The sequence below is a fragment of the Delphinus delphis genome, chromosome 4, assembly GCF_949987515.2.
Source record: "Delphinus delphis chromosome 4, mDelDel1.2, whole genome shotgun sequence".
NCBI classification, from domain to species: domain Eukaryota; kingdom Metazoa; phylum Chordata; class Mammalia; order Artiodactyla; family Delphinidae; genus Delphinus; species Delphinus delphis.
The window spans coordinates 41,777,563-41,803,820 of NC_082686.1; the positions used below are offsets into that span (position 1 = coordinate 41,777,563).

General features: G+C 35.5%; 1 protein-coding gene across 1 annotated transcript in view; it reads left to right on the forward strand.

Annotated features, from left to right (window-relative positions):
* The window catches only part of EPHA3 (EPH receptor A3), a 362,146-nt gene extending 342,446 nt beyond the window's left edge, over nt 1-19,700 (forward strand). Inside the window, exons 16-17 of the mRNA XM_060010492.1 lie at nt 12,886-13,041; nt 19,503-19,700. Coding sequence (XP_059866475.1) covers nt 12,886-13,041; nt 19,503-19,608 — 262 coding nt within the window. The 3' untranslated portion in view covers nt 19,609-19,700. The remainder of the gene's footprint in view (nt 1-12,885; nt 13,042-19,502) is intronic.
* The last annotated feature ends 6,558 nt before the right edge of the window (nt 19,701-26,258 follow it).

The following is a 26,258-nucleotide window of genomic DNA, read 5'->3' on the forward strand; positions in this document are numbered from 1 at the left end:
CATGTGTAAAAGATTTAATATAATCCCTTATAGGAGTTTTCTTTTCTTGTTTCTTTTATGCACATCTGTTGGTTTTACTGACAATTATCAAGAGTTGTGACTTTCAAATTGATAGAGCACTTGCTAATGCACTTATAATAGAGTATATAATTTTTCTACCTTAATAGGAACAATTATACTGAGCATACATGATCCAGTTTTTACATTACATTTGAATAAGATGAATAAAGAAAATTTGAATCAAAGTCTTAATATCAGTATATAAGAATCATAGATTATTTGTTGGAAGTAACTTTTAGGGGGGGTCACTAATATTGAACTTAGTAATATATATTCAGTAGGTAAAACTATTGATAACTTATCCTGCAAGGATGAATCTCTGTCCTAAATTTCAGAGACAGACTGTACAGGCTTTTTTGGAAATCCACCTGACAGTTTAACAACCAACAGGATAACAAACTTGCCCTTCCTGGGACATATGGTCCTCATTTTGCACCCTGAAGCCATTTCTTTTGATCTTTACTCAATAGCAATCGTAGCAAAAAAGAACATCTTTTCAATTCTTTCCATATCATAAAAGAGCATTCAAAGCATTTCCATAGGATCAATATCAATATAAAGACTAACTCATGTAATATGATCAAGAGATATTTAAATCCAATTCTATGTGGGAAAATTCTTAATATCAGATCATATTATGTGAGGATATACCCTCGTATTCAAATTTTTTTCCATTCACTATTCCATTCTTATTGAAGTACATTGAATATTTTTATCCTAATATGTATTTTTTAATACTTTAATATATCCCCTGTATTTTGTCACAAAACATGCAATTTTAGGGAAACTATTTTTCTAAGAAGTGCCACCCATCTTAATTCATTAAATCTAAAAGTTTTAGAAATTGTGTTTATATATTTACTTATTGCCATTAAAATACACAGTGGGCAGATTGTGCTATTATAAATTTATTTACAACAACCTCAAATTACCATGCAACAATCTCAAGAGATCTTATTTTTCTTTAGAAAATTTGCTTTCCCACTTTTGACAACGATTATTCTATTCTTTTTCATAACTGATTAAACTCATTCCCTTTCCCCTTTAATTTTCCAGTGATGCCCTTGCCACATGCTTTATTGAGAAAATACAAGCCATCAGATGGGAAATTCCAGCAGCAAAACAAAAACAAACTGGCGCCTGCACCCATCCATCTTGTTCTTTTTTCCTCTAATTACAAGAGAGGAAAGTTCTTCTTACCTCGAATTAGAAGAGAGGAAGTGTCCTTTCAGTGTCAGAGGCAAATCCTTTCTCTCTCTCTTTCTCTATCCCCTGCATACCCAGGCTCTTTCTCTCTCTCCTGCATATGCAGGCTCTTTATTTCTGCAAGATTATTGCCATAAAAATATGGTCTGTTATTACGTTGTTTCTCAAATTTCCCTAATACAAGAATCATCAGGAGAACTTATTAAATGCACAAATGTCAACGTCTAACCCAAGCTACTAATTTGGAATCTGCAGGAAAGGGAAATGGAATTTGGACATTTGATAAGAACGCCAGGGGATTTTTATCATCAAGGAAATTTAGAAGATGTTATTTGTCAACATCACCTCTGCTAGCCCCACATCTCTGCCAACTACTTCCTTATTTTTTTATCACCCTTCACAGCCAAACTTCTCCAATAAGAGTCTCACACACATCTCAAAACTTAATATTCAAATTTTATCTTTTTATTGTCTCCTGATTGCCTCATCCTTCCACTGCCTTCCAAATTTGGTTGAATACACCAGCACCTATTCATTTACCCATTCAGGATTATAGCCAGTCTTGGTACCTCTTTCTTGCTCTCCACACTTTGATCCAGGTGATCACTGGGTCAACATGATCCATTTCTCTCCCTTTTCACTGCAAACACTCTCTCCTATGACTTTTTCTGCTTCTGATCTAGACCACTGCAGTAGCCTCCTGATGTGTCCCCTGCTTCCATTCTTGTCCCACGCTAAGCATCTTGTCACAGAGCCTTCAGAATTTTCCTATCAATATATGTATTGATAAATTATATATTGATAAAAATATATTGATAAATTATACATATAATATAATTTCAGTCACCTCTTTATAACCAATTTTGAATTTCCATTATACTTAGGAAAAACATCTGCATTCTTTTTGATTGTTTAAATAGCCCTGCTCCTCCAATGTCATTTCTTTTATTCAAATAGTCATTTCTTCATTTTTTCAACAACTATTTATTATATGCTAAGCTACTATGTACTAGGCATGTGCAGACGCTGGAGTACAGTGATGAAGACAAATACGGTACCTACCATCCTGGAGCCTACATTATAGAAGATGTACAGTAGATAATAGACAAGCACAGATTATAGGAAGGAAATAAATAAAAGGTTGTGATAGATTATTAAAGGGTGCTTGAGGAAAAAGCCCTCTGAGGAGGTGATATTTGAGCTGAGAACTAAAAAAAGGAAAAGAGCCAGATTTTTTCTTTTCTTTTTCTTTTTTTGGCTGTGCTACGCAGCATGTGGGATCTTATATCCCCGACCAGGGATTGAACCTGTATTGGGACCACTGAGTCTTAACCACTGGACCACCAGGGAAGTCCAAGCCAGATTTATAAAGAACCATCCCCTCCATAAAAATATTTTTAGAAAAAGGATCTTGGCACAGGAAAAAGAAACTGCAAATGAGTCTGGAGAGTTCTAGGAAGTGGCAGAGGGACAACAACATAACCGAAGAGCAGTAGGGAAAGGAAGAGTCTGTCACAAGAAGGCAAACAGAAGCCAGAACACTTGAGGCTACCCAGGTCATGGTGAAAACTTTGGAATTTTTTGAAATGCATGAGGAACCCATTAAGACATTTAAAGCAGAGATGTGACACTATTTGATTTACGCAACTGCTTTGCTGGGGGAGAGGAATTTCCACCTTTCAACCTGTGCTACTTTCACTTAAATAGTACTCTAGCCTCAGTGACCAACCTCAAGTTCCTTCAGAAAGTCAACGCATTTCAGACATGAGGACAGCAGCACACGCTGTTCTCTTTGTCTTAAGATTCTTCTTTGCATTCATCTTCCCTTAGAAAGCAGCTTCTACATCTTGTCTTAATTGAGGCATTCTCTGGCAACATGATTTAAAGGTCAACACCATTATTCTTTCATGGGCCACTATGCCCTCGTTCTTCATCATAATTTTAATCCAGTTGTGTGCATTTTCTTTTTATGTATCCATTCCTCCAATTAACTCAGCCCTGTGACATCAGATGCCATGCTGCCTTTGTATTACCTTGTTGATACTGGAAATTCAATACATATCTGTTAAGCACATAAATACATATTTACTGGAATAATAATAAATTTCCATTTCAACAGAGATACAATTTTTAGAAAAATATTCTAGTTTTATTCCTATTCATTATACAGATTTCTGCAGACATTAGTCAGAATGGTAAAAGCTTAAAATTTTCTCCTAAGCAAATCTCATGTTTCCCTTTCTGTCAACTCAACTCCAGAAACAGTCTCCTCAACACACTTGGAGACTGTCTCAATCTGAGTTTGTGGATGGCACCAAGGATTCAAATTTCTCAATGACTTAGTTATTTAGATCAATATATAGAATTATGCCTATAAAGTCCTTTAGGAAAAACAACATCATTCTATTATTTTTTATAGGGATGTTGTTTTCCAGAGTCTGCCTGTGTCTAGTTAGTTTTATGGCAAATTTTATTTCATATACTGTTACAGAAATCTTTCTATAATGCATTATTTTACTCTTCAGCCTTCCTTAGAGTTGATGATTCATAACAGAAACATTTCCAAAGAATCTTACAGTGAGAGTGTCTTTGTGAATATCACTGCTGAAAGTGGGGAAGGTGTTTAAGCAGATGGTCATGGTGTACCAGATTAAAAACTTACTTGTATGTTGCAAGAAGTGGTAAGAAGGGAAGGGAAGTTATATTAAATTTTATGTTATGTTTGTTTTCTGGTAATTGATTTATTTTCCTAAAAGTAGAGTAATTGGGGGAGACATGAATAAATTTGAAGTTTTGACTCTATGAATATGAAGATACAAAGGTTTGTTTAGCAGTTACTTTGTGTGAGGCATTATACTAGGCCCTGTGGTGCTTATACAGGTAAAGAGACACAGCCTTCGACTGCAACAGCTTGCCTTTGAAAATAGGAGGAAAAGAAAAGTTCGGAAATACTATATAATTGACCCTTGAACAACATGGGTTTGAATTGTATGGGTCCACTTATAGACAGATACCTCTGAATGGAAAATACTACACTAATACAGGGTTTGTGGTTGGTTGAATCTGAGGATGCCGAGGAACCTCAGATAAGAGGTAAGAATGGGGAGGGCCGACTATAAATTAACCCCTGTGTTGTTCAAAGTCAACTGTAATATCCCTCAGAATATGTAATTATTAGAGCAAGAAGACAAGGTTTTAGGAATCATGAAGGAAGGATGAGTTTACTTTTAGCTTTCAGATTATCAGGCAGTTGCAGAGAAGTGACTTTTGGTTAATGGATGAAATTTCTACCAGCAGATAACAAGATAAGATCATACCAGGCTAGGGGAACACTGTACAAAAAAGTAAAACACACAAAAACTTAGGATACTTCCATTTACATTGCATAATACATTTCTGCTATAATACAGCGTAAGAAAGGAAATTATGAGAAAAGAACCTGATAGATGATTTCACCAGATAATGGAAGATTTAATGTCATCTCTAGAAATCTGGACTTTTGTCCATGAGGAAAAGAAGAGCCATTGAAGATGCTTACATGATATATTACATTGTGCCTGTGGAATAGTTCTCTGCATCTATACCTAGAATAGCTGGAGGGGAATAGTTCATGATAAGGAGTAGGGAGGTGATTTCAGTAGTCTTGGGAAGGACTTATGCTAGGGTAGAGCAGAGAAAATAAAAAGAAAAGGTGTAAATTCAAAAAGTTGTAATGGGCTTCCCTGGTGGCGCAGTGGTTGGGAGTCCGCCTGCCGATGCAGGGGACATGAGTTCGTGCCCCGGTCTGGGAGGATCCCACGTGCCGCGGAGCAGCTGGGTCCGTGGGCCGTGGCCACTGGGCCTGCGCGTCCGGAGCCTGTGCTCCTCAGCGGGGGAGGCCACAGCAGTAAGAGGCCCGCATACCGCAAAAAAAAAAAAAAAAAAGTTGTAATGAAGTATTATAAGACATGGTGACTGGTGAGATGTGCAGAGTGACAGAAAGTATCAGAGAGTACTTCCAGTTGAACAAGGAGGACTCTGAGAACAGTGCTCCCACTGACAGAGGTAGGAAGGGCAGAAGGAAGAACAGCTCTGTGAGGCAAATGAGCATTTCGGACACAATGAGAGTGAGTCCTACAAGAAACTGGAAATTTACATCTCAAACTGGGAGAGAGATTAAAGCTAGGAATCCAATTTGGAGCCTTCTCTCTGCAAACATAATTTTAAAAAACACCATTAGAAATGTATTTAGAAGGTACAAATCTTGGTCTAGTCATGCTGATTTTCACCACAAGTATCGATATATCCATCTGTATTCTCCTAATAATAATTTAATTTCTAGTTAAAGGTCTCATATCCCATGGATTATAGGGAGACTTTAATCAGTGAAGAGTGGAGGGTGTTTGTCCACATAGGTTGACACTGAGACACACACCCCTCCCCCAATCTCCCAGACTGAACTTTTGAACTTCTCCTTGCTGCTTCTGTGTTGCCCTGTGGCCAGGAGTGTTTCTGAAGCATCTAAATGCCTCAGTCCCTTAGTGCAGAAGTCATGACCTCAAAAATCTACAAGAGCCAAGAAGCTGATTGAAATGAGTGAATGCTTCTACAGTGTGTAACAGGGTGTGGTGGTAGCTAATGGAGATTTCAAGCTCCTTATAAGGGGACTACAGAACCAGTCAAGCCAGTAGGTGGCAATCCTAGAAGGAAAAATGTATACAACATTAATTATTATCTCAGAACAATAACCCACTGCATACACTTCCACCCAGAGAGAAAGAAAGTGGTCTGTTTAGAGCTTTGGAGAACGGTACCAATTACAGAGCAGAAGAATATGAAATGGTAGGTAGAAACAGGAACAGCCAGAGTTAGGAATGAGACTTCAACCATTACAGAAACCACAGCCCAAGGAATTTTCCAAAACTAGATAGAATGAACTGTATTATCAAAAGGTGCAAAAGCGTAGGCAAAAAAAGACAACTGAGGAAAAAAGCCACTCAATAAGCAATGAGAAGGACATTGAATTCTCTTTAGATAACTATTTTGATTCTTTTAGAGTGATAGATGAGATATGAAATTTTAAGAGATTTAGTTATAATTGGATGATGAAAAGGAAAAGGCAATGTGAAAATAATGCTTTCGAGAAATTCAGAAAAAATGAAAAATATAGTCATAATATACATGTATAAAAGGGTAAAAGTAAAGCTCCCTTCCTTTTGGTAAGAAATGGAGAAATTTTTCTTAAAGATATTCTTGATAGAAAATATTGCTAGAAAAATAAATAGAAAATGGTCTTAGAATGATAAATTTTCTCTACTACACAACAAATACTACAAATTTGTTACACAAATTAAAAAATAAACAAAATTCATTTTATTTTATTTTTTTAATTAATTAATTTTATTATTATTATTTTTTGGCTACATTGGGTCTTCGTTGCTGCGCACAGGCTTTCTCTAGTTGCGGCGAGAGGGGGCTGCTCTTTGTTGCCTTGAGCGGGCTTCTCATTGCGGTGGCTTCTCTTGTTTTGGAGCATGAGCTTTAGGTGCGCAGGCTTCAGTAGTTGTGGCTCCCAGGCTCTACAGTGCAGGCTCAGTAGTTGTGGCTCATGGGCTTAGTTACTCCGTGGCATGTGGGGTCTTCCTGCACCAGGACTCGAACCCGTGTTCCCTGCATTGTCAGGCAGATTCTTAACCACTGCGCCACCAGGGAAGCCAGCAAAATTTATTTTTAAAAGAAACTATTTTGAAGATTAGTTTTATATAATATACATTTATGTAATACATATAATATGATTATTTATTACATATATTTATGTATATATAATAGACAATTAGCTTTACAATATGTATAAAATATATCTCGGATTTAAATAAATTGATTAAATTACTTTCATGAGTGTAGTTAAATTAAAAAGTTTAAAAGGCTAAAAATAGAGAAAAATAACAGATGGATTAATTCATTTCTATTCAGGCAGTAAGATGCCTTTTTCTTTTTTGGATATTTATGTATATAAAACGAAATAGACGTGTTCTTCAAATTCACAAAATTTTCACATGCCAGGGCATTGGATTCTTCAAGACTATTGTAAATTTATAGAATACAAATTTTTGGCATAAAGAATTAAATAATACATTCAATTTATTTGGAATAAGGTTCTAATGAAGGTAAAGGAATTTATGGTATAAAGACTTAAACAATATATTTAAAATATTTAGACTAAGATTCTGAAGACCCAATTATACTTAGTTAATTTAATTGAAATGATTTTAAATATATTGTTCCATTGCATTGATTGCTAACTTGTAGGGATTTATGTTTATTAAGCTACAGAATAAATAGGAACAAAAATAAGCAGTACTTGTAATTTTTACCTGTTAATGGCACTAAATTAGCATTAATAAAATACTTCTTATCTCTAAAAGAACAAAATATAATTCTTTTTGAGAATAACTACTGTTTTGACAAATATTATATCCTTTAAGAGAAGTCTGATGACCAAAAAACAATCTGTTTCTCAAAATGACTTTGACCTCCAATTCTGAAACTGACAGGGTGACTTTCCTCATGAACAAATATGATACGGAACTTTTTAGAAGGAAGCAAATATTTCAAATACCCAGGTGATCTCTTTTTTTTTTAATCTTAAAAATCAAAGCAGGTAATTTTACCACTGGGAGAAATTAAACCAGATGTAATAGCTATAACTGCTAAGATTTTTGTCCTTAAAGCCTAGAGACAATCAAAATAAACACAATGACTTTACTCCTCCTTAATGTGTTATTTATATACTAGTCTCCTGTTGGGAACTATATATATTTAAAATTATTTTTAGTTACTGATGACAAGTTAAATTCATTTATTCCTATCTGGAATTTCTAACTTTAGAGATAAAAAAATCAAACATTCGCATTTAAAAAATTGGTAAGTACAAAATTTTCCCCTTGAAACGTAATGACACCATTTGAAATTAAAATATTAACAATAAATTATAAAAGGTATTGAAAAAGTATATTACTATTTTATATATCAGGCAATAATAAAGGTAGATATAATTAACATTTTGCTTTTGAGAAATTACCCTTAAGTTTTAATATGGTCCCTGAAACTACTCACAACCACAGACAAAAAGCAGGTAATTATAGTGGTATAGAATACACCTCCAATATTATTAATATTTAGTTCTAGACTCAGTAGGCATCTACTTATTCATTCAAGAAATGTGTATTAGTCAGTATTTTTAATACATAAAAAATAAAGCCCTCTGTAAACCCAAAGGAGTCTTTTTATGTTATAAAAGAATAACTTAACATTCAATTTTAGAGTTTAGAATTCTAGTGCAATATTGAAATAAGATCATTATGAGAAGCTATTCTTGGGACTAGCAGTTATTTATTGACATTTGTTCCCCAGTATCTGGTGCTAGTTGGTATGACCATTTACAGATAAAATAGGAGTTGATGGGAAAAAAATATATGTGTACCTCTTTAATGCAGCAGTATGAAAATCCACAAAAGAATAATTCACAAACCTAAATACAAGGAGAGAGGAAGAAAGGGAAGAAAGTTATTTTTTGTTTCCCCTGAGCAAACATGTAATTTCCATGATTTCTTTTTAATGACTGCAGTCTGTGGCCAGTAGGTACTGATTTATGAAAAGCTGTAAAAGATCAGGTGGAACTCTGCAGGACATCGTTTACAGCTGCACGGATTGAAACCTATCTAATTTGTCTAGTAAAAGTGTGAGCTCACAGTGCACATCACCCAGCCTATAAATTTCCCCTTCAGACCCAATGTCTGGGGCTGGGTCTAAAAAAACGCCAATGCCTGCAGCTGCTCAAAAAGCCCACATTCCCCTGGTGTGCATGAAGAGACATCACAGGCTCTTCACAGTGAGAGACAAATTCCTATCCATTGATAAACTCACCAGATGTCCTCTCGGAGGAGGAAAGGAACCAATTTTTATTTGAATTCCCCAGAGAAATCCTGGAAGTGGAAAAATGATACTTTGCAGGGCTGGTTATTCCTAGGTCACTGGCATTAAAATTAGGTCCTTCTTTGTCTTCCTTATACTTTGATCCAAGTAATAAACAGAAAGACTCAGTTGGGGTCACTCTAATCCTTAATCCGCACATCCTGTTTTATTTCAATTTGTTTATACTAATTTTCTCTAAATTCTTGTTGAGTCTGACTATACTGTTGAGTTTAAAAATACAAACCATTTTGAATTTAGAGGGGAAAATTCTGCATTTTGCTATTAGGCATACTTCATAAATATTCTGAATAAATGTCCTGGGGTTTGATTCTTCATACCCACAAACCTATAAATAAAAAAGTATTGCTCTTCATGGGACCAAGAGTCGACAAGAGTCAACATTAGATTCTGTGCTTCAGCTACTGTAGCAATTCAAGCTGTGGGGTGTGAGTGTGTGTGTATGTGTGTTTGCTTGCATGCCTGTAGATAGTCTAGTACTTTATTGTCTCCTTTCTAGGTCTCACTTCATTTTTCTTATAAAATTTTCTCACATCTGATGTAATGCTACTCAATTTTGTTTACTGATTCCAAGTCTTATCCAATGGGTCCAATGTTATATCTAATGTTGGCCAATGACCAAGGCTATGTCATTCATGATGGTCATACAAAACAACCCAAGAATAATGTATACATTTTGGACCCCGGGCTGTATATCTATATCTGTAATTCCTCAAGTTCTTAGGAAAAAAACATAAGCAAGACATTTTCAATGATTTAAAAAAAATTTTTTTCTTCTTTTTCAGGTGGGTAATTTAAAGAATTATAGAAAATTATTTATGTATATGTTCCAGAAGAGAATAATGTATAAAATGTTATATTTTATGATGTTCTAGGTATCCCTAAAGGAAATAAAATTAATGCTTTGTAAAATAGTACCTAATTTCTGATTCTTTCTTTCTCTTAGATAACCTGTGAGGATTAGTTAAAACTAAACCATAACACATAATACAAATTACAAACTCCATAATTTTAATTTTTAATTTATAATTCAAACACTTGAGGTAGAGAGGATTGAAGCAGTTGAATTTAGTCTAATGGAATGAAGTTTGAAAAGTCCTCCATATTCAGCTATCTCCACTTCACAAATCTTGACAGGGAAGGAACTAGTTATTGATCTATATTTTCCACAGAGCATGCAAATATAGGCAGAACCAAACTGTCATGTTCTCAGTGTTTTCTTAAACTGAGCACTAAAATTGTGTTAAATTTTCATTTTTATCAAATAAATAGTTAAACTTATTTTTAATTAAAATTTTATTTTTATCAGATAAATTTAATGTCTCCCCATCAAAATCCAAATGAATTTACAATCCTCTCTTGTATTCCCAACAACAGCACACAGGCTCAGGGCATGCTTGTTCAGATTTCAGAATCTTAACCTCACACTTAAGCGTGTCTTGTATATTAGGGAGTGAGTTGGAGAAATATCATCAATAGTAATGGAAATTCCACATATAAGTGATATCATATGATATTTGTCTTTCTCTGTCTGACTTACTTCACTCAGTATGACAGTCTCTAGGTCCAGCCATATTGCTGCAAATGGCATTATTTCATTCTTTTTTATGACTGAGTAATATTCCATTGTATATATGTACCACATCTTCTTTATCCATTCCTCTGTTGGTGGACATTTAGGTTGCTTCCCTGTCCTGGCTATTGTAAATAGTGTTGCAGTGAACATTGGGGTGCATGTATCTTTTTTAATTATGGTTTTCTCCAGATATATGCCCAGGAGTGGGATTGCTGGATCATATGGTAGCTCTATTTTTAGTTTTTTAAGGAACTTCTGCACTGTTTTCCATAGTGGCCGTACCAATTTATATTCCCACCAACAGTGTAGGAGGGGTCCCTTTTCTCCACACCCTCTCCAGCATTTATTGTTTGTAGGTTTTTTGGTGATGACCATTCTCACCAGTGTGAGGGGATACCTCATTGTAGCTTTGATTTGCATTTCTCTAATAATTAGTGAATCATCTTTTCATGTGCTTTTTGGCCATTTGTATATCACTTATATGTGGAATCTTAAAAAATGGTACAAATGAACTTATTTATAAAACAGAAATAGAGTCACAGATGTAGAAAGCAATCTTGTGGTCACCGGGGGTTGGGGGGTGCGAAGGAATAAACTGGGAGATTGGGATTGACAAGTATACACTACTATGTATAAAATAGATGACTAATAAAGACCTACTGTATAGCACAGGGAACTCTACTCAATACTCTGTAATGACCTATATGGGAAAAGAATCTAAAAAAGAGTGGATATATGTAAATGTACAACTGATTCACTTTGCTGTACAGCAGAAACTAACACAACATTGTAAATCAACTATACTCCAATAAAAATTTTAAAAAATATCAATGGAAATCTCCCAATTAAAAATTCCTTTTAAATGTGGGCAGGACTCTGATTTGTCACTTAATTTTAGTTTTAGCTTCCACATATATTATAGGGGCATAGCATCAGTGCCTAACTAATGTAAGGATTAAAGTCCTTCATATCTGTGTGTTATGCTTAATATTGTAAGTGCTCATAAATGTTCAATATAATCCGTATTTCTGTTGTTGTTGTTACTATTATTATTCATCTCAAAGCAAAGACCTTCATAACTACTATTTACTCAAGCTCCCATCCTAAGAGGAAAGAATAAAGAGGACAATCAAGTGTCCACCTGGTGACTGGTTCCAGGCTTATGAGTCAAAGGACAGTCAAAGAGGCCACTGAGAGCTGAAAAGGCAACCCAGGCAGTTTACCAATAGGATGCTTCTCTTGGTTCTTCAGGGATGAAAATATGGTTTCCTCCATTTCTTTTGTTCCTTTGATTCACCAGATCTTGCAGCTGGTCATAGATCTATAGTAAGACCTGTAATTATATAAAGCAATCCTAAAAGTTCTTGTTAATGCTGATTATATTGTGCAATAAAAGTCATAGTCACAACGTCTATCTATCTATCATCTACTTCTGTATATATATTATAAATCTATTTGATGTTGTCATATTTTTGAGAATTTCACTTATTGTCACTCATCTACTTTTTTCTATTCTTTTTGTAATTTTTATTTTTAATGACATTGTGACATTATTTAAGTCTGTGCTGACTTTATGTCCTGCTGTAAGTATAGTCCAGGTTGTTCAAACTGTCCCTTAGACAGCAACCTGCACAGTGTCTACAGATGAACATCCAGTAGCCAGGATTTAATGTTGGAAACCAAATCCATCCACCAAAGCAGACAGAGGAGTATTCAGTGTGTTGTGTCAGCTATAACTGTAACCTAAATTATCACCATCTTTGCTAATGGTTAAACAAATTAAATTATAAAAGTATGTATGGATATATTTATGCTTTTCACTGGCAAAGTTTCAGTAATTTAAAAAGCAGACGTGAGTGCAGAAGGGGAGCACTGAGACAAGATGACTACACAGTATTCTTGCAAGCTGCCAGCTTGAGCAGATAAAGACTTCATGGCAGATAAATTTCACAAATAAACAGGAATGCTACATGAAGTCTGGAAGTTCCTGCTGATGTTGGTGTCAAATTTTGACACATAGCAACTCTGCTGACTCCTGATCTCTCTCCCATTGCTATTTTCTTTTCTTGCAGGCCATCAAACCTTCTTCTGGACCAAAGCAACGTCGACATTACTACCTTCCGCACAACAGGTGACTGGCTTAACGGTGTCCGGACAGTGCACTGCAAGGAAATCTTCACAGGCGTAGAGTACAGTTCTTGTGACACCATAGCCAAGATTTCCACTGAGTAAGAATAAGTTTTGACTGAACTTTCTAGTGGACATATGTGTTTAGGATTAATGTATTATAAATAATAGATGAATCTCTGAGGTACTTAACTTTCTCCTGTAACCACTGAGCTGGATCCTGGGTCTTTGTCAAGGACACTTTCTAGATTGAGGTGTGTTAATGTGTCTTCCTCTCTCATGCTAGATCCCCACAATAGGTGTCTTCACTGAACTATGATCTCCTTCAGATAGACCAACAGATACATAGCCACACCCAACCCCAAAGGACCCAAGACCCTAATTTAAAACATAAGCAGATATGGCATGATGATTTGTATATCCTTGCATCTGTGATTCTCTGTTATTTTTAACAAAGCCTAACCTCTATGGAAATGGAAAATTGAGAACTAAGTGGATAACCTGGTATATAGGGAAACATGCTATAGTCTAAAAGTAGTTCTCATAGCTATTAAATAAACATACCATCATCTATTACTGAGTGATCTCATGCTAGAAAATAAAGTTATAAATAGGTTTAAGACATGGTTTTCCTTAAAAAAGCTTATGGTGAGTTTGGAAGAGAGAATATGCATAATTAATATATATTAATTAGTATTAATTTATGATTTCATGTGTTAAAAGCCAGTAATAATCAAGTATAATATCTATACATCTTAGACAGCGGTCCTGTGGTACAATAGGGATCATTTGGTAACAGGAATTCTTTGATATGAGAAACCCATGGCCATAAAATTCATCCTCATTCACCAGGTATGCTAATTGGGAACAGGAAGTGAAAAACTGAAAGCCATATTCTTCATCTCTCTGTGAATGAGAGACAATTTACTTCACTTTCCAATGAGACTGCATCATTTTTTCTTTTTCTACACAGTGACTTTTTCTGTTTTCCCATGCACACAGCTGAAAATGACTCTCTCAAGCCTAGGTCATACAACCTTGGTATGCCACTCAACTGAGCAGGGTCCAACTCTCTTTCTTCTAAGTCCCCCTGAGAGACATTCTGATGGCCTCAGTCTTGCTTATAGACTGGCTTCTCCAAAGTCATGTTTGCCATGAGCTAATCATTTCTATTCAAAGGAGGAAGAGTGAGACAGCATGAACTTGACTCTAGGGGTCCTTTCCTGAGGGTAAGATAAAGGACTGCTCCAAAGAAAGAGGTTTTGTGGGGGGCAGATACATCAAAAGTTGTCCACAATTTTGTAGCTTGCAAGGTCTGTTTGGAAACTGTATCCATCTTTGAGTCAAAATCTTCTATCTTTGATCTTTGTTACATTAAATAAACCCTTTTGTGCTCTCAAGTTCCTTTAAATCATATCCAATATTTGAATATTTAAATGTTGTTGAATATTTAAGGACTTTCATTGTCATCCTGTCAATCATTTAAACAAAATCACCTTCGAGAGCTATAGATGAGATGTCAAAAAGGGGTGTGTAGTGTAATTAATAGAGATACAAGTGCCTAAGAAATAGGTAAAGAAGTTTACCATTCATGGTATAGCATCCTATTCAGAAACACAAACATCACAAAAGGGTCTATAGCAAGGGAATATTACTATTGAAGAGGAGAATTTGTTCTTAGAAAATAAACTCACACTAGTCTACTTAATATGTGTTGGCATTCCTGTTTAAAATAGAATGTAGTATCTGTTGAATAGACTTCTGACCCAATCGACAATGTGTTTTGGGTTTCTATGGTAGTTATTTTGATCAGACACAGTCCCAGGATATATTAATGTATTTAAATATTTTTATAAGTTCTTATTTTAGTAATGTAAACAGTTTGGGTTATGATATCAAGAAACCTGCTTCAGAGCACAGAAGCATAGCAAAGAACAAGCACAAAGTTAAAATTTTCTACACCATTGCCAGATTTTCAAAGGCAAATGTTTATTCTCAGTAAAATATCAACACTCAGAGCTTTTAGATAATGGAAAACTATATTGAAGCAGATGAAGCAGAACATTGTTAATATAATTAACTACTAGCTCACAATTTAAATATAGTCAGACATTCTAATCTATGAATACGGTCAGAAAGCTATTTGCTTAAAAAGGTAAAGTAGCAGCCTTTGTTACACTTCCAAGTTAAGGTTGTATTTGTCTCAACAGTACAGTATTGGATGCTAAGCTCTTTTTGGCTGGTTAGAATATTTTCACTTAATTGTTATGATTATTTAAACAACCTGTGAGTGTAGATTCACGATGAATGAAAACTGGTTTTTCCTAAGAGATTCGGCTCTTTTAGGTTTGCCCTTCACACTGAGCCAGATGGTTTCAGATCTCTCTGTATTTCAATGTTCTTTCTTCTGTCCTTTCTCCTCAATTCAGGGACAACATAGAATTAACATCTACTGACCTAAAACTCCTTGAAAAGAGTTGTTTACTTTTTGGGTCTCTGCAATCTCTACTTCATACCCACTCTTGTTTATATTATAAAAACGAGAATTAAAAAATATTTAATACACTAAAAATCTGGAAAAATTTAGTGAGGCAACATTTTCACCTTAAATGCTGTAAAATATTTAACTCGATATTTCACTCTTCCTTTTGCAGTCTTAGGCTTGTTGTTTGAATTTGATTCCTTCCAATCTCTATTTTCTTTGTGTCTTACAGAGTCAATTCAGAAATGATTCCCTTGACCAAATAACTCCAGAGATTCTCCTTGAATAAGACAGAGAAGCTTTAAAAAGGAGATTACATTTGTTTTTTACTATCCAGACTATCAATCATAGGAAAAGGTCAAGAGTTTCATACTCAAATAAATATTAACTTATTTCAATTAGTTTAGGGATTTCATTTTTAGGCCAGCTACTCAAGTCATCTAATTTTCAAATAAAAGTTTTTTAAAATGTGCAGTTTTAGTCAGTCAACATATTTTTTAAAAATATTATTTCATAGCCTAGGATGGATTTAGGAAGTTTAGTGTGAGAAGGAAAGAGAGAATGAGAAAGGGCAAGAGTGACTGTAGAAACTGGAGAGAGAATTAAGTGTGTGGAATGAGTAGGAGACAGATTAATTGCTACATGTTATTATCCTGCACCCTTGGATGCTGTTTTCAAAGTATCATCACCTATCCTTTTGCCTTTGAAGTACCAGATAGCTTATTAACCTCTGGTCTCGATTTTGAGCTGCTCTTTAGTCTTGAACTTTTCCACTGCTTTTCTGAATAGGGTAGTCCTAACAAGATAAGCATATGGGGAGTGTTACTGAGACTACAGCAGCTGGATGTTTAGAGAGATTTTGGACTTGGCAGGGTGGTGGGTAGAACACATTTTGGTAGGGGGAAAAGAAGGTAGAGGGTACATAAAAACTCAAGGCATAACCTAAAGGAATATTTACTGTAATTCCCTTTTCCCGTATAATCCTTTGCATCAAATATAAACAAAATTATGTATCTACTTGCTTATGTTGGGTTCCCAGACACTGAATCTGAAACAGTTTTATGCAGAAGATTTCTCCAGGTGCCCTGGGGACATACATCCATAAAGAAGTGATAAGGGGGCCTTGGACTGAAGGAGAAGACTCAGTCCTACCTACTGGAACAAGAGTCCTAGAGCTTGGCTGGCCCTTCAGAGTTGTCCCAAACTGGTCTGCGAAATTGCAGCATCTGATTTTTTCCAGTGGCCAGGGTATTGGTGCTTCAGTTCCAGAGGGGAAATAAGGGCCAGGCATCATAGCATATATTACTATGTTTAAATTTCTCAATGAGCTCAGGAAATTAGTATATTACCTTGGAGCATTGTTTTTTTCTCTGCTTTCCATGATTACATTTTCTTTTTTAAGCTTGTAAAGAAGGGGAGAAGGAAGAGACAGAGAAAAAAATCAGGAAGTTATAAAAAAATATGATATAGAATTGGAAGAAAGATGAGAGAAGAAATACAAAAACAGTGAGGAGCTATTGATTTATATACATTTGTATCTGTCCTGTTTTCTAGCTCTTAGATTCATAACCTGACTTTGTTATAGTTTGAGGATGAGTAGGGAAATGTTTGTTGTTCATTTTAAAGATAGATCCATGGTATCCTTATAAAAGAATCAAAATCCTGTAGAGCACACATTCTCAAAAGCAGGGGTCAACATAAATAGACTACGTTACTCTAAGCGAAGGTTTCATTATCCATAGTTACACAAAGGACGGCAAGCTTGATGTCACCATAGCTCCCCACTAGCCTTCCTGGTGAAGCAAGGTAGCTGAAGACTGTGATCAGAGAGGACTTCAGGCAAAATACAAGTTGTCCATAGAGAATTTATCAGACCCTTGAATGGCAGCAGGGGGGTAACCTGTAGGGCATCAGGATTTCATCCCCAGCTTAGGTGATAGGAATGCAACTGAGCCTTAATTACTTTTATGCAGCAGATGCTTAAATAATGTGTAAATTGCTTCTTAAGTTGTTACCTATTGTCTTCTTGCACACCTTTATTGCTTGGGAACTCCTTTTTTTTTGAATTTTATTTTACTTTTATAGAGCAGGTTCTTATTAGTTATCTATTTTATATATGTTAGTGTATATATGTCAATCCCAATTTCCCAATTCATCCCACCACCACCAACATCACCACTACCCGCCCCTCCCCGCCCCAGGGAACTCCTTAAGAAATCAATTGGTTCAATTCAGTGAGATTGAATTCACAATTTTTCATTCTTTTTTAAATGCTCTATATAAAGGGGCTCCATCTGTGTGCGTGCGTGTATTTGCATGTGTGTACTTTTCCTTCTTTCCACTTTCAGTTTGCCTAGCACTCCTTGCCAAGTGACACTTAATCCTCTATCAGCTTCCCCAGATAAACATATTTTGGACTATCGATTCACCCTGTAGTAAGTACATGTTGAGCCCTGGCTAAATGAGAGTCATTGTTCAGAGTGTGGTTGATAAGCAGAGTACAATACCGACAAGAAACCTTGTTCACATGGAATTCACCTTCTTGTGGGACAAGATAGAGAGTAAAGAAAATAAATCAGGAAAAAATGGCAATATGCTGGATGATGATAAATGCTTTGGAAGAAAATGAAACAAAAAAGAAAATAGGAAGTGCAGGTATGAGTGCAGAGAGGGTTTACAATATGAAATAGGAGGATCAGGGAAACCTCGTAAGAGGGGGATGTTTGAATAAAGACCTGAAAGAGATGAAATGTATGAATGAATTACTTAAATCAAGAATATTTAATTAATCATTTGCACATGTTTAGCTGTCTTTCCCCCCAAATGAAATTCTATATGTTCTTATAATCTTTATTTTAATGCCTTGTTTCTGAGTTTTAACTATTTTAAATTTAATAATTTTGATAAATAGAGAAATATCCTTGCCATTTTTTCTACTTTGAAAGAAATTTCTACTTTAAAGAAATTGTTACAGTTATCTATGGCTGTACAACAAACTGCCTCAAAACTAAAAGGCTAAAACAACAACTATTTTATTGTATACACAATGTCGTGAGTCATGAATTTGGCCAGAGCTCAGGAGGCTGATTCTTCTGCTATGGTGTTGGTATTGAATTAGGTATTCATCTAACATGCATCTGGTCTAGTCCGGAGGGCTTGAGATGGTTTCACTCTTGTCTGCCATGGTGCAGAAGCTTCATATAGCTGGGTCTGTAGACCAAGTGCTTACAGATGACCTCTTTGATATCATAGTCTCAAGACAGTCATACTTCTTACATGGCAGCTCTGGGGCCTAGAGAGGGTGTCTCAGGAGATAAGAGGTAGAATCTGTTAGTATCTTAAAATCTGAGTACAGAAACTGATACAGTGTCACTTCAAACATATTCCATCAGTCAAAGCAGTCCCCAAACTGGCCCAGATTTAAGGGAGACAGGTAATGCCCCACAAGAATATGTGACCATCTGCATTAGTTTCCTAGGGCTGCCATAACAAATTACCACAAACTTACTGGCCTGAACAACAGAAATTTATTTTTTCACAGTTTAGAAGCCAGAAGTTGGAAATCAAGGTATTGGCTATGCCACGCTTGCTCCAAAGTCCAAAAAAAGGAATCCTTCCTTACTTCTTCCAGTTTCTGATGGATCCCAGCAAAGTAACTGCAATCTCTGCCTCCATCTTTATGTGGTCTTCTTCTCTGCGTCCCTGTGTGTCCTTTTTCTCAAATAAGGATAGTCTCACTGGATTTAGAGTCCATCCTAATCTAGTATGATCTCATCTTGACCCTTCTCTTAATTACATTTGCAAAGACCCTATTTCTAAATAAGGTCACATGGTAAGGTTCCAGATGGACAGAAATTTTGAGGGGAACACTATTCAACCCACTATACCATCTATACTCTTCCACAAGAATAGAGGTGGAATAGTCAGGATATAATATACAAATGGTGCAAAAATCAGAAAATTATGTCTAAAGCATTGGGATCTATAATTGCACAGGCTTTGTTAATTGAAAATCTCCTATTTACATATTATCCAGGAAACCATGATTCTCACCAGAAACTTTCTCCTTTTTTTTTACAGTGACATGAAAAAAGTTGGTGTCACTGTGGTTGGGCCACAGAAGAAGATCATCAGTAGTATTAAAGCTCTAGAAACACAATCAAAGAATAGTCCAGTCCCAGTGTAAAGTGCTATTTCTGGAAGGAGGTGGTGGCTGTGGAAGATGTGGCGTCACTCTGCAGACAGATGTCAACACTGGAAATACTGGTGGACATTCCAAGCCCAATAAGACACTCAGATACGAGTACAAATGCCTTAAAATGGAATTGAAAAACTCTTTATTTTCCCCTATCATTTAGTGGATGGGTGGGTGGGTATATTTTGTTTTGTAATTGCTTTTTGATATTAGTTGATGGATTAAATCAAAATTCTTCAGCGCAGAATGATGAACTAGCATAGAGCCATTGATCATAAACTGTCATAAAAGCAAAACAAGTGAAATAACATAATGAACATGGTGGCTCTGTTTACAAATAGCCACAAAAGAAAAGATGTGATATTTTTATACACAGAAGAACTCTGTAACAGGTATTTTGTTTCTTTAAAAGCAAGCAAAATAGAGGAATTCATACCTCAAACTATCTGGCCATATTTACTACCTTTTCATTGTATTGTTCCCTTTCATCTGTTAAAAGGCATATGGAGATGAAGTTCGTAGTTGTTTTAAGTACTACACATTTTTAATTGTTAGCTTTTCTAAGTATTACCGTGTAAAAAATGTTTTAATTTTGAAGAAAGGTACATATTTATTTTCTTTTGAATTGTTTTTATTGTTTTCTATTTATGCCTTGATGATTTAATTTGGATTTGTGACAGTCAAGTGCCAAATGCTCTCTCAAATTGTCAGCAGTAGGAAACATAGAAAGTGATGGGTTTCTTTCCAGATTTTTTGAACCATCCACTTATATGTATCTATATCTACATACAAAAGGAAACCAAACCCTTTCCTTGTTCATACACTAACCAAATCTCTCACAGTCTGAATTATTCCATCCATTTTTTTCTCTCCATTTTATAATAAACTGTACGCTCCTAATTTAGTGTAATATACTGGCTGTGTGTAATGGATTCTCAATGACATACCTGCCCTGCTCTGGTAAACACCAGAGGAGACCATCAATTCCTTCCATTAGTAAAAGAGCTACGTTAGAACTCCTGAATAGAGAATAGCTACACTGGAAAGGATTGGAATCCTATTTAGATTGCTGCATTAATTGGCAATATAGCCTATAAGCTGAAGCATGAGTCAAAAAATCACTTGCTGACTGGCTTTGAAATGCCACTTAATATCTTTGTTTAAACGTGTTGAGCTATTTATAGAGAATGATGATAACTAAACTACTCATCTGCCTCACTGGGGTTTTGTTAAATTAATTAAACATTGTCATCATCAATAGCAAGTATTATTATCTTTAAGAGTCTCTGCTGAAATGCACCTATTGTAGTTTTGGTGTATATCTTAGAAGCATTGAACTTCTTGACACTTATTGAACATATTTTCAAAATTGCTGGTTGTCTAGCAGGACTCAAAATCTGGAAAGATCTCTTATTGCAGGAATTTACACTTACTGTTCCATAAAGGTCAAATATGAACGTACTCATTAATATTTGAAATATATACCTGGTGGAGATCTAGCCATAATATATTGTGAAGCAACATTTTACTTATATCTATATTCTTTCTAATGCTGATATGGTCATGTTATTGGAATAAGAAATGCATACGTCACAAAATAGAATGGATAAAACAATGCCGCAACCTTTATGTTCTTATGCAAAATGGAACACTAACACGGCTTACAGTCACAGATCAAAATTCACAAGTGCTAATCTATTGTAAATTTAGTGTAATAAGGCTTAGGTTGTGTTCCTCATATATGCAATTATATCTCAAATTTCTGCAATATTTCTTATAGTCAAATCATCCTACTAGAATCATGTATTGGGTGTATAAGAGCATGAACCTTTTAAAAAATATATGTGATTATGAAATTAATTACAAATTTCACTTAAGCCTGCTAGAAGCAGATAAAAAAACATTTTTAAGCAAACATTTTGTGTTGTGGAATGTTAGATTGAGATATGAATCTGGCTTCAATCTCATTTTTTTTCCAGACTAGCATTTACTTTCTTAGGTACTCGTCTGTGCATACGCAACAAAATCTGTGCATTTCATGAATTAATAGAAGTTGAGGATTGTTGAATCTATTTCACTTATTTTGGCTGTGGTTTCCATTTGAAAGTTGAGATTGTATACGCAGTATATTGCTCTTCATTTTTTCACTATTTTTCTATCTGACCTCTTATAAATTTACTTTACACAATCCTTACCTTGTACATATGTAAACATAACAGTGTACGATTCTTAACCGTGGAGTAGAGGTACTAGAATGTTAATGGCCATCTCTTTGTACAGAAACTGCATTGGCTTTCAATAAACATGAAACCACAACTCATTCGCAACGTCATGTACCATATTATCTGTTTTGTATCTTAAATTTGTTTTACATATATTATTTATTTCTGGTAACTTGCCCACTTTAAGCTGTACTAAGTATCAAATAAGCCATGTATAAATGTGATATGATTGGCAATATGTATGTACTTTAAATTTGTATCTTCAAAACATTACTCATTTAGTTTATGTTGTACAATGTAGATGGCCTCTTACTAATGTAAAATGATTTGTAGTGGAAACATTTATATTTTTATAATAAACATAACGAAAATATTTTTTACAGATTGGAATAAAGAAGTGGTCTTTGAACCTTTTTTAAATATTATACAAATATGTGCTTATTTAAACAGCAAAATAATGAAATTTATGTAAGTCAAGAAGAATGTGCTGTTTCTTTTTTCTCCATTAGTGAGGAAGGATTGGTGTTATGTTATCCACATTTTTTTTTTGTTTAAATGTCATTATCAATCAGCTAGAAAAATAATCAGTAAATATTATCTTTATAGTTAAAAAACAACTGTATTAGGTAGTTCTCTTTCAATTACAAGTGATGAAAAACAAATAAATAGCTTAAAGAAAATAAGGAAATTTTCAGACCACATGAGTGAGAAGTCTGGAGATAAACTTCCTAGCTGAGAAATCAGGAACAGTTGGTTCCAGGCATGTCTTATTCTTTTTCTTTTTAACTGATCCTATTTTTTCTCTCAACTAGGTTAATTTGCAAACTCCAGTTGATCCTTGAAAAACTTGGGTTTGAACTGCATAGGCTTGCTTATCACAGATTTTTTTCAATAAATACGTACAGTACTACATGATCTGTGGTTGGTTGAATCCACAGATGTGGAGCCATGGATATGGAGGGCTAACTATAGGACTAGAGCATCCTCGCATTTTGATATACACCATGGGGGATCCTAGAACCAATTCTCGTGGATACCGAGGCCTGACTGTAAATCTTTTTTTTTTTAACATCGTTATTGGAGCATAATTGCTTTACGGTGTTGTGTTAGTTTCTGCTGTATAACGAAGTGAATCAGCTATATCCCCATATCCCTTCCCTCTTGCATCTCCCTTCCACCCTTCCTATCCTACCCATCTGTGTGGACACAAAGCATCGTGCTGATCTCCCTGTGCCGTGCAGCTGCTTCCCACTAGCTATCTATTTCACATTTGGTAGTGTATATATGTCAATGCTACTCTCTTACTTCATCCCAGCTTACCCTTCTCCCTCCTTGCGTCCTCAAGTCCATTCTCTACGTCTGTGTCTTTATTCCTGTCCTGCCCCTAGGTTTATCAGAACCTTTTTTATTTTTATTTTTAGATTCCATATATATGTGTTAGCATACAGTATTTGTTTTCTAGTTAATATAATTCTGCATTATAATTCCTGTGAGAGAATTACTGTCCCTCAGTTGTTCCAGTAGAAGTCATGGAGCCTTACTTGGCTCACAAGCCCTGTCTGAATCCCTTTGGACAAGAAAATGAATGACTTAGATTGGTAGTTCTTAGTCCTGAGCCTGCCGTTGGAGATAGTGGGTGGGATCATGTGAAACTGATCCACAGGGATCAGAGGTGTCAGAGTGGTTTATGTCCAAAAGAAAGTCAGAATATCATTTATGAAAAAAGAAGAAAGGAATTCTGAATGGGCCAGATAAAACAAAAATTAAAAACAACCAATGAACTGAAACTTCAAATAATATTCTAAGAAACACTTGGTACTTTGTATAAAGTAGATCCCTAGTCATTTGCAACCTATTTAAAGAAAATGATTATATATGAAAACCATTGCTAACTCACAGTATGGGGCAAGATAAGATGAGTGATCAAGATTTCCATAGAGGTGAAGTCACAAAATAGATCAGGTTTGAGCTTTCCCTGAAGGAGAAATAGCATTCAATCATGTTGAGTGGAGTAGAGAATAACTTGTAAGCAGGAGATAAAGGGAGCAGGTAAAGAAGAATATATTTATTCATTCAATAACTATGTTTTAAGTACTATTATGAGACAGGTGTTTTGCTTTCACCATTTACAAGTTATTCCATTAAATTTTGCAACAATCCTGTGAATAGATTTAGCCACTTTTAATAGATGAGGCAATCAAGGATCAGAATGTCCACGTCACCTTCCCAAGGTAACCCTAATAAATAGATAAGCAGATATTTCAAACTAGAATCCCCCTTTTCTGTGTTCTTTCCATAATATAATTGCTACTGTAATCCCCAAAATGCTCTGGGGACAGTGACAGTGCCCATTTGCAAAAATGATTTGGGAACGGCTGTAGGTTAAGTAGACTATATGATGTTAGGAATCTGTATTAGTGTTGTAGGCAAGAAGCTCTTCACTTACTCTAGGATGGTGGTAATAGAATATAGAGAACAGGATGCATACAAAGACACAGAAAGAAAGGAGGATTAACAGAATTTACCAACTTGACATGAGAGTTGTTCCACAGGTAAGAATCAAAGTGAATCATAAAATGTCTGGAATGTTTGTGGAAATGATGGCACTATTGTTAGAAGGAGGGAATAAGGAGAGGTTACTTTGACATTATGAGTCTGCTAAATTTATGTTGCTAGCCAAACCTTAATAAGTTCACAATTGTTGAAGATGTGAGTCTGAAGCTTTAGAAAAAAGAATTCAAAGGAAAAAGGTGTCTCTGATATCATGTAGATATCTATATATCTTTTTGTGGTATATATACATGTATCTTTATCTTGGACCACCTTTTTTAGGTTAATGTTAGCTGCTATAACAAATCTCCAAGTGTCAACAGCTTAAATTATGAAAAATACAATTTTATCTCTATTATTTTTTTAAATTTTTTATTTATTGGAGTATAGTTGATTAACAATATTGTGTTAGTTTCAGGTGTACAGCAGAGTGATTCAATTATACATATACACGTATCTACTCTTTTTCAAATTATTTTCCCATTTAGGTTATTACAGAGTATTGAGCAGAGTTCCCTGTGCTATACAGGAGGTCCTTGTTAGTTATCTATTTTAAACATAGTAGGGTGTACATGTCAGCCCCAAACTCCCAATCTATCCCTCCCCGCAACACTTCCCCCCGGTTAACCGTAAGTTCATTCTCTAAGTCTGTGAGTCTGTTTCTGTTTTGTAAATAAGCTCGTTTGTATCAGTTTTTTTAGATTCCTCATATAAGCAATATCATATGATTTTTGTCTTTCTCTGTCTGACTCACTTTATTCAGTCATTAAAAAGAATTAAATAATGCCATTTGCAGCAACATAGATGGACCTGTAGATTACCATACTAAAAAATACAATTTTAGACAGAGAATAACCCAAAGTAGTCGTTTTCCAGGTGGCCTCACTTAACAATGATCCAAATCCCACACTCTCTCCATCTTGTGGAGTGTAAAGCCTTGGAATCCTTTGCTCCCAGCCAGTAAAGTGGAAGGGAGGATTGTCTGTGGCAGATGTCATGAGCCCTGCTTGTGAGTGGCACACATCACTACCTCTCTCCACGGACTAGAACTCAATCATACCGCTACACTTGACTGAAAGAGAGTGTGGGGCAAGTAGTGTGCTCACATAGAAAAGGAAAGAGCTTTTGGAATCCACATAGCCATCTCTGCTACAAGTCCTTCTTCTCACGTATATAATGTGTTAGAAGCAAAAGGCTATGATTGAAACATCAGTCTCTTGCTAAAGCCACCCATTTCTTCTTCTCTACAGGCAACCATTTTGAACTCTTTTTTCTCATTACTTGAATCCAATATATTAGTGGTAACTGTGTCTGCTATGGGCATTCACTGTTCAGATCTCATATCAAGAAATAATTTATTAGAAGGAGAGCAATTAGCTGACAAACTCAAACTGTTGTGTTTTCAAAATCCCCAGCCTAGTTTATACCAGGTCGTGAAGCGTGGTGAGAGTACTAGTTCCAGGCCATTTCTTCTCAAGCAACAGACTCCTTCAACAAGCAATTTTGAATCTCTTGCTGCAATCATCTTGGCTGAGGTGTTCCCAGAGCTGCACTGCAGTCTGAGCTTCCTATCCAATCCCCATCCTTTGCTCTTTCTTCTCATAGGTGTCAGACCTGTATTTCAATCTGTAAGCTCTCCAAGCCTTCTGTTCTCCCCTGTCCCAATCCTTCACCGGCATGCCCACCAAAAAGTTTCTTGCAGGTCTAATTCCTTCTGGGTGTCTGCTTCTTTACATCTCTCCACAGCCTCTGTTGGGCCCCCATTATCTGTCTAGATTACTGAAGGAATCTCTTAAGTAATTCATCTGACTCCAGCCCTGATATCTCCAATATCAGACTAATATACTGAAGCAAATTTAGTTTTGTAGT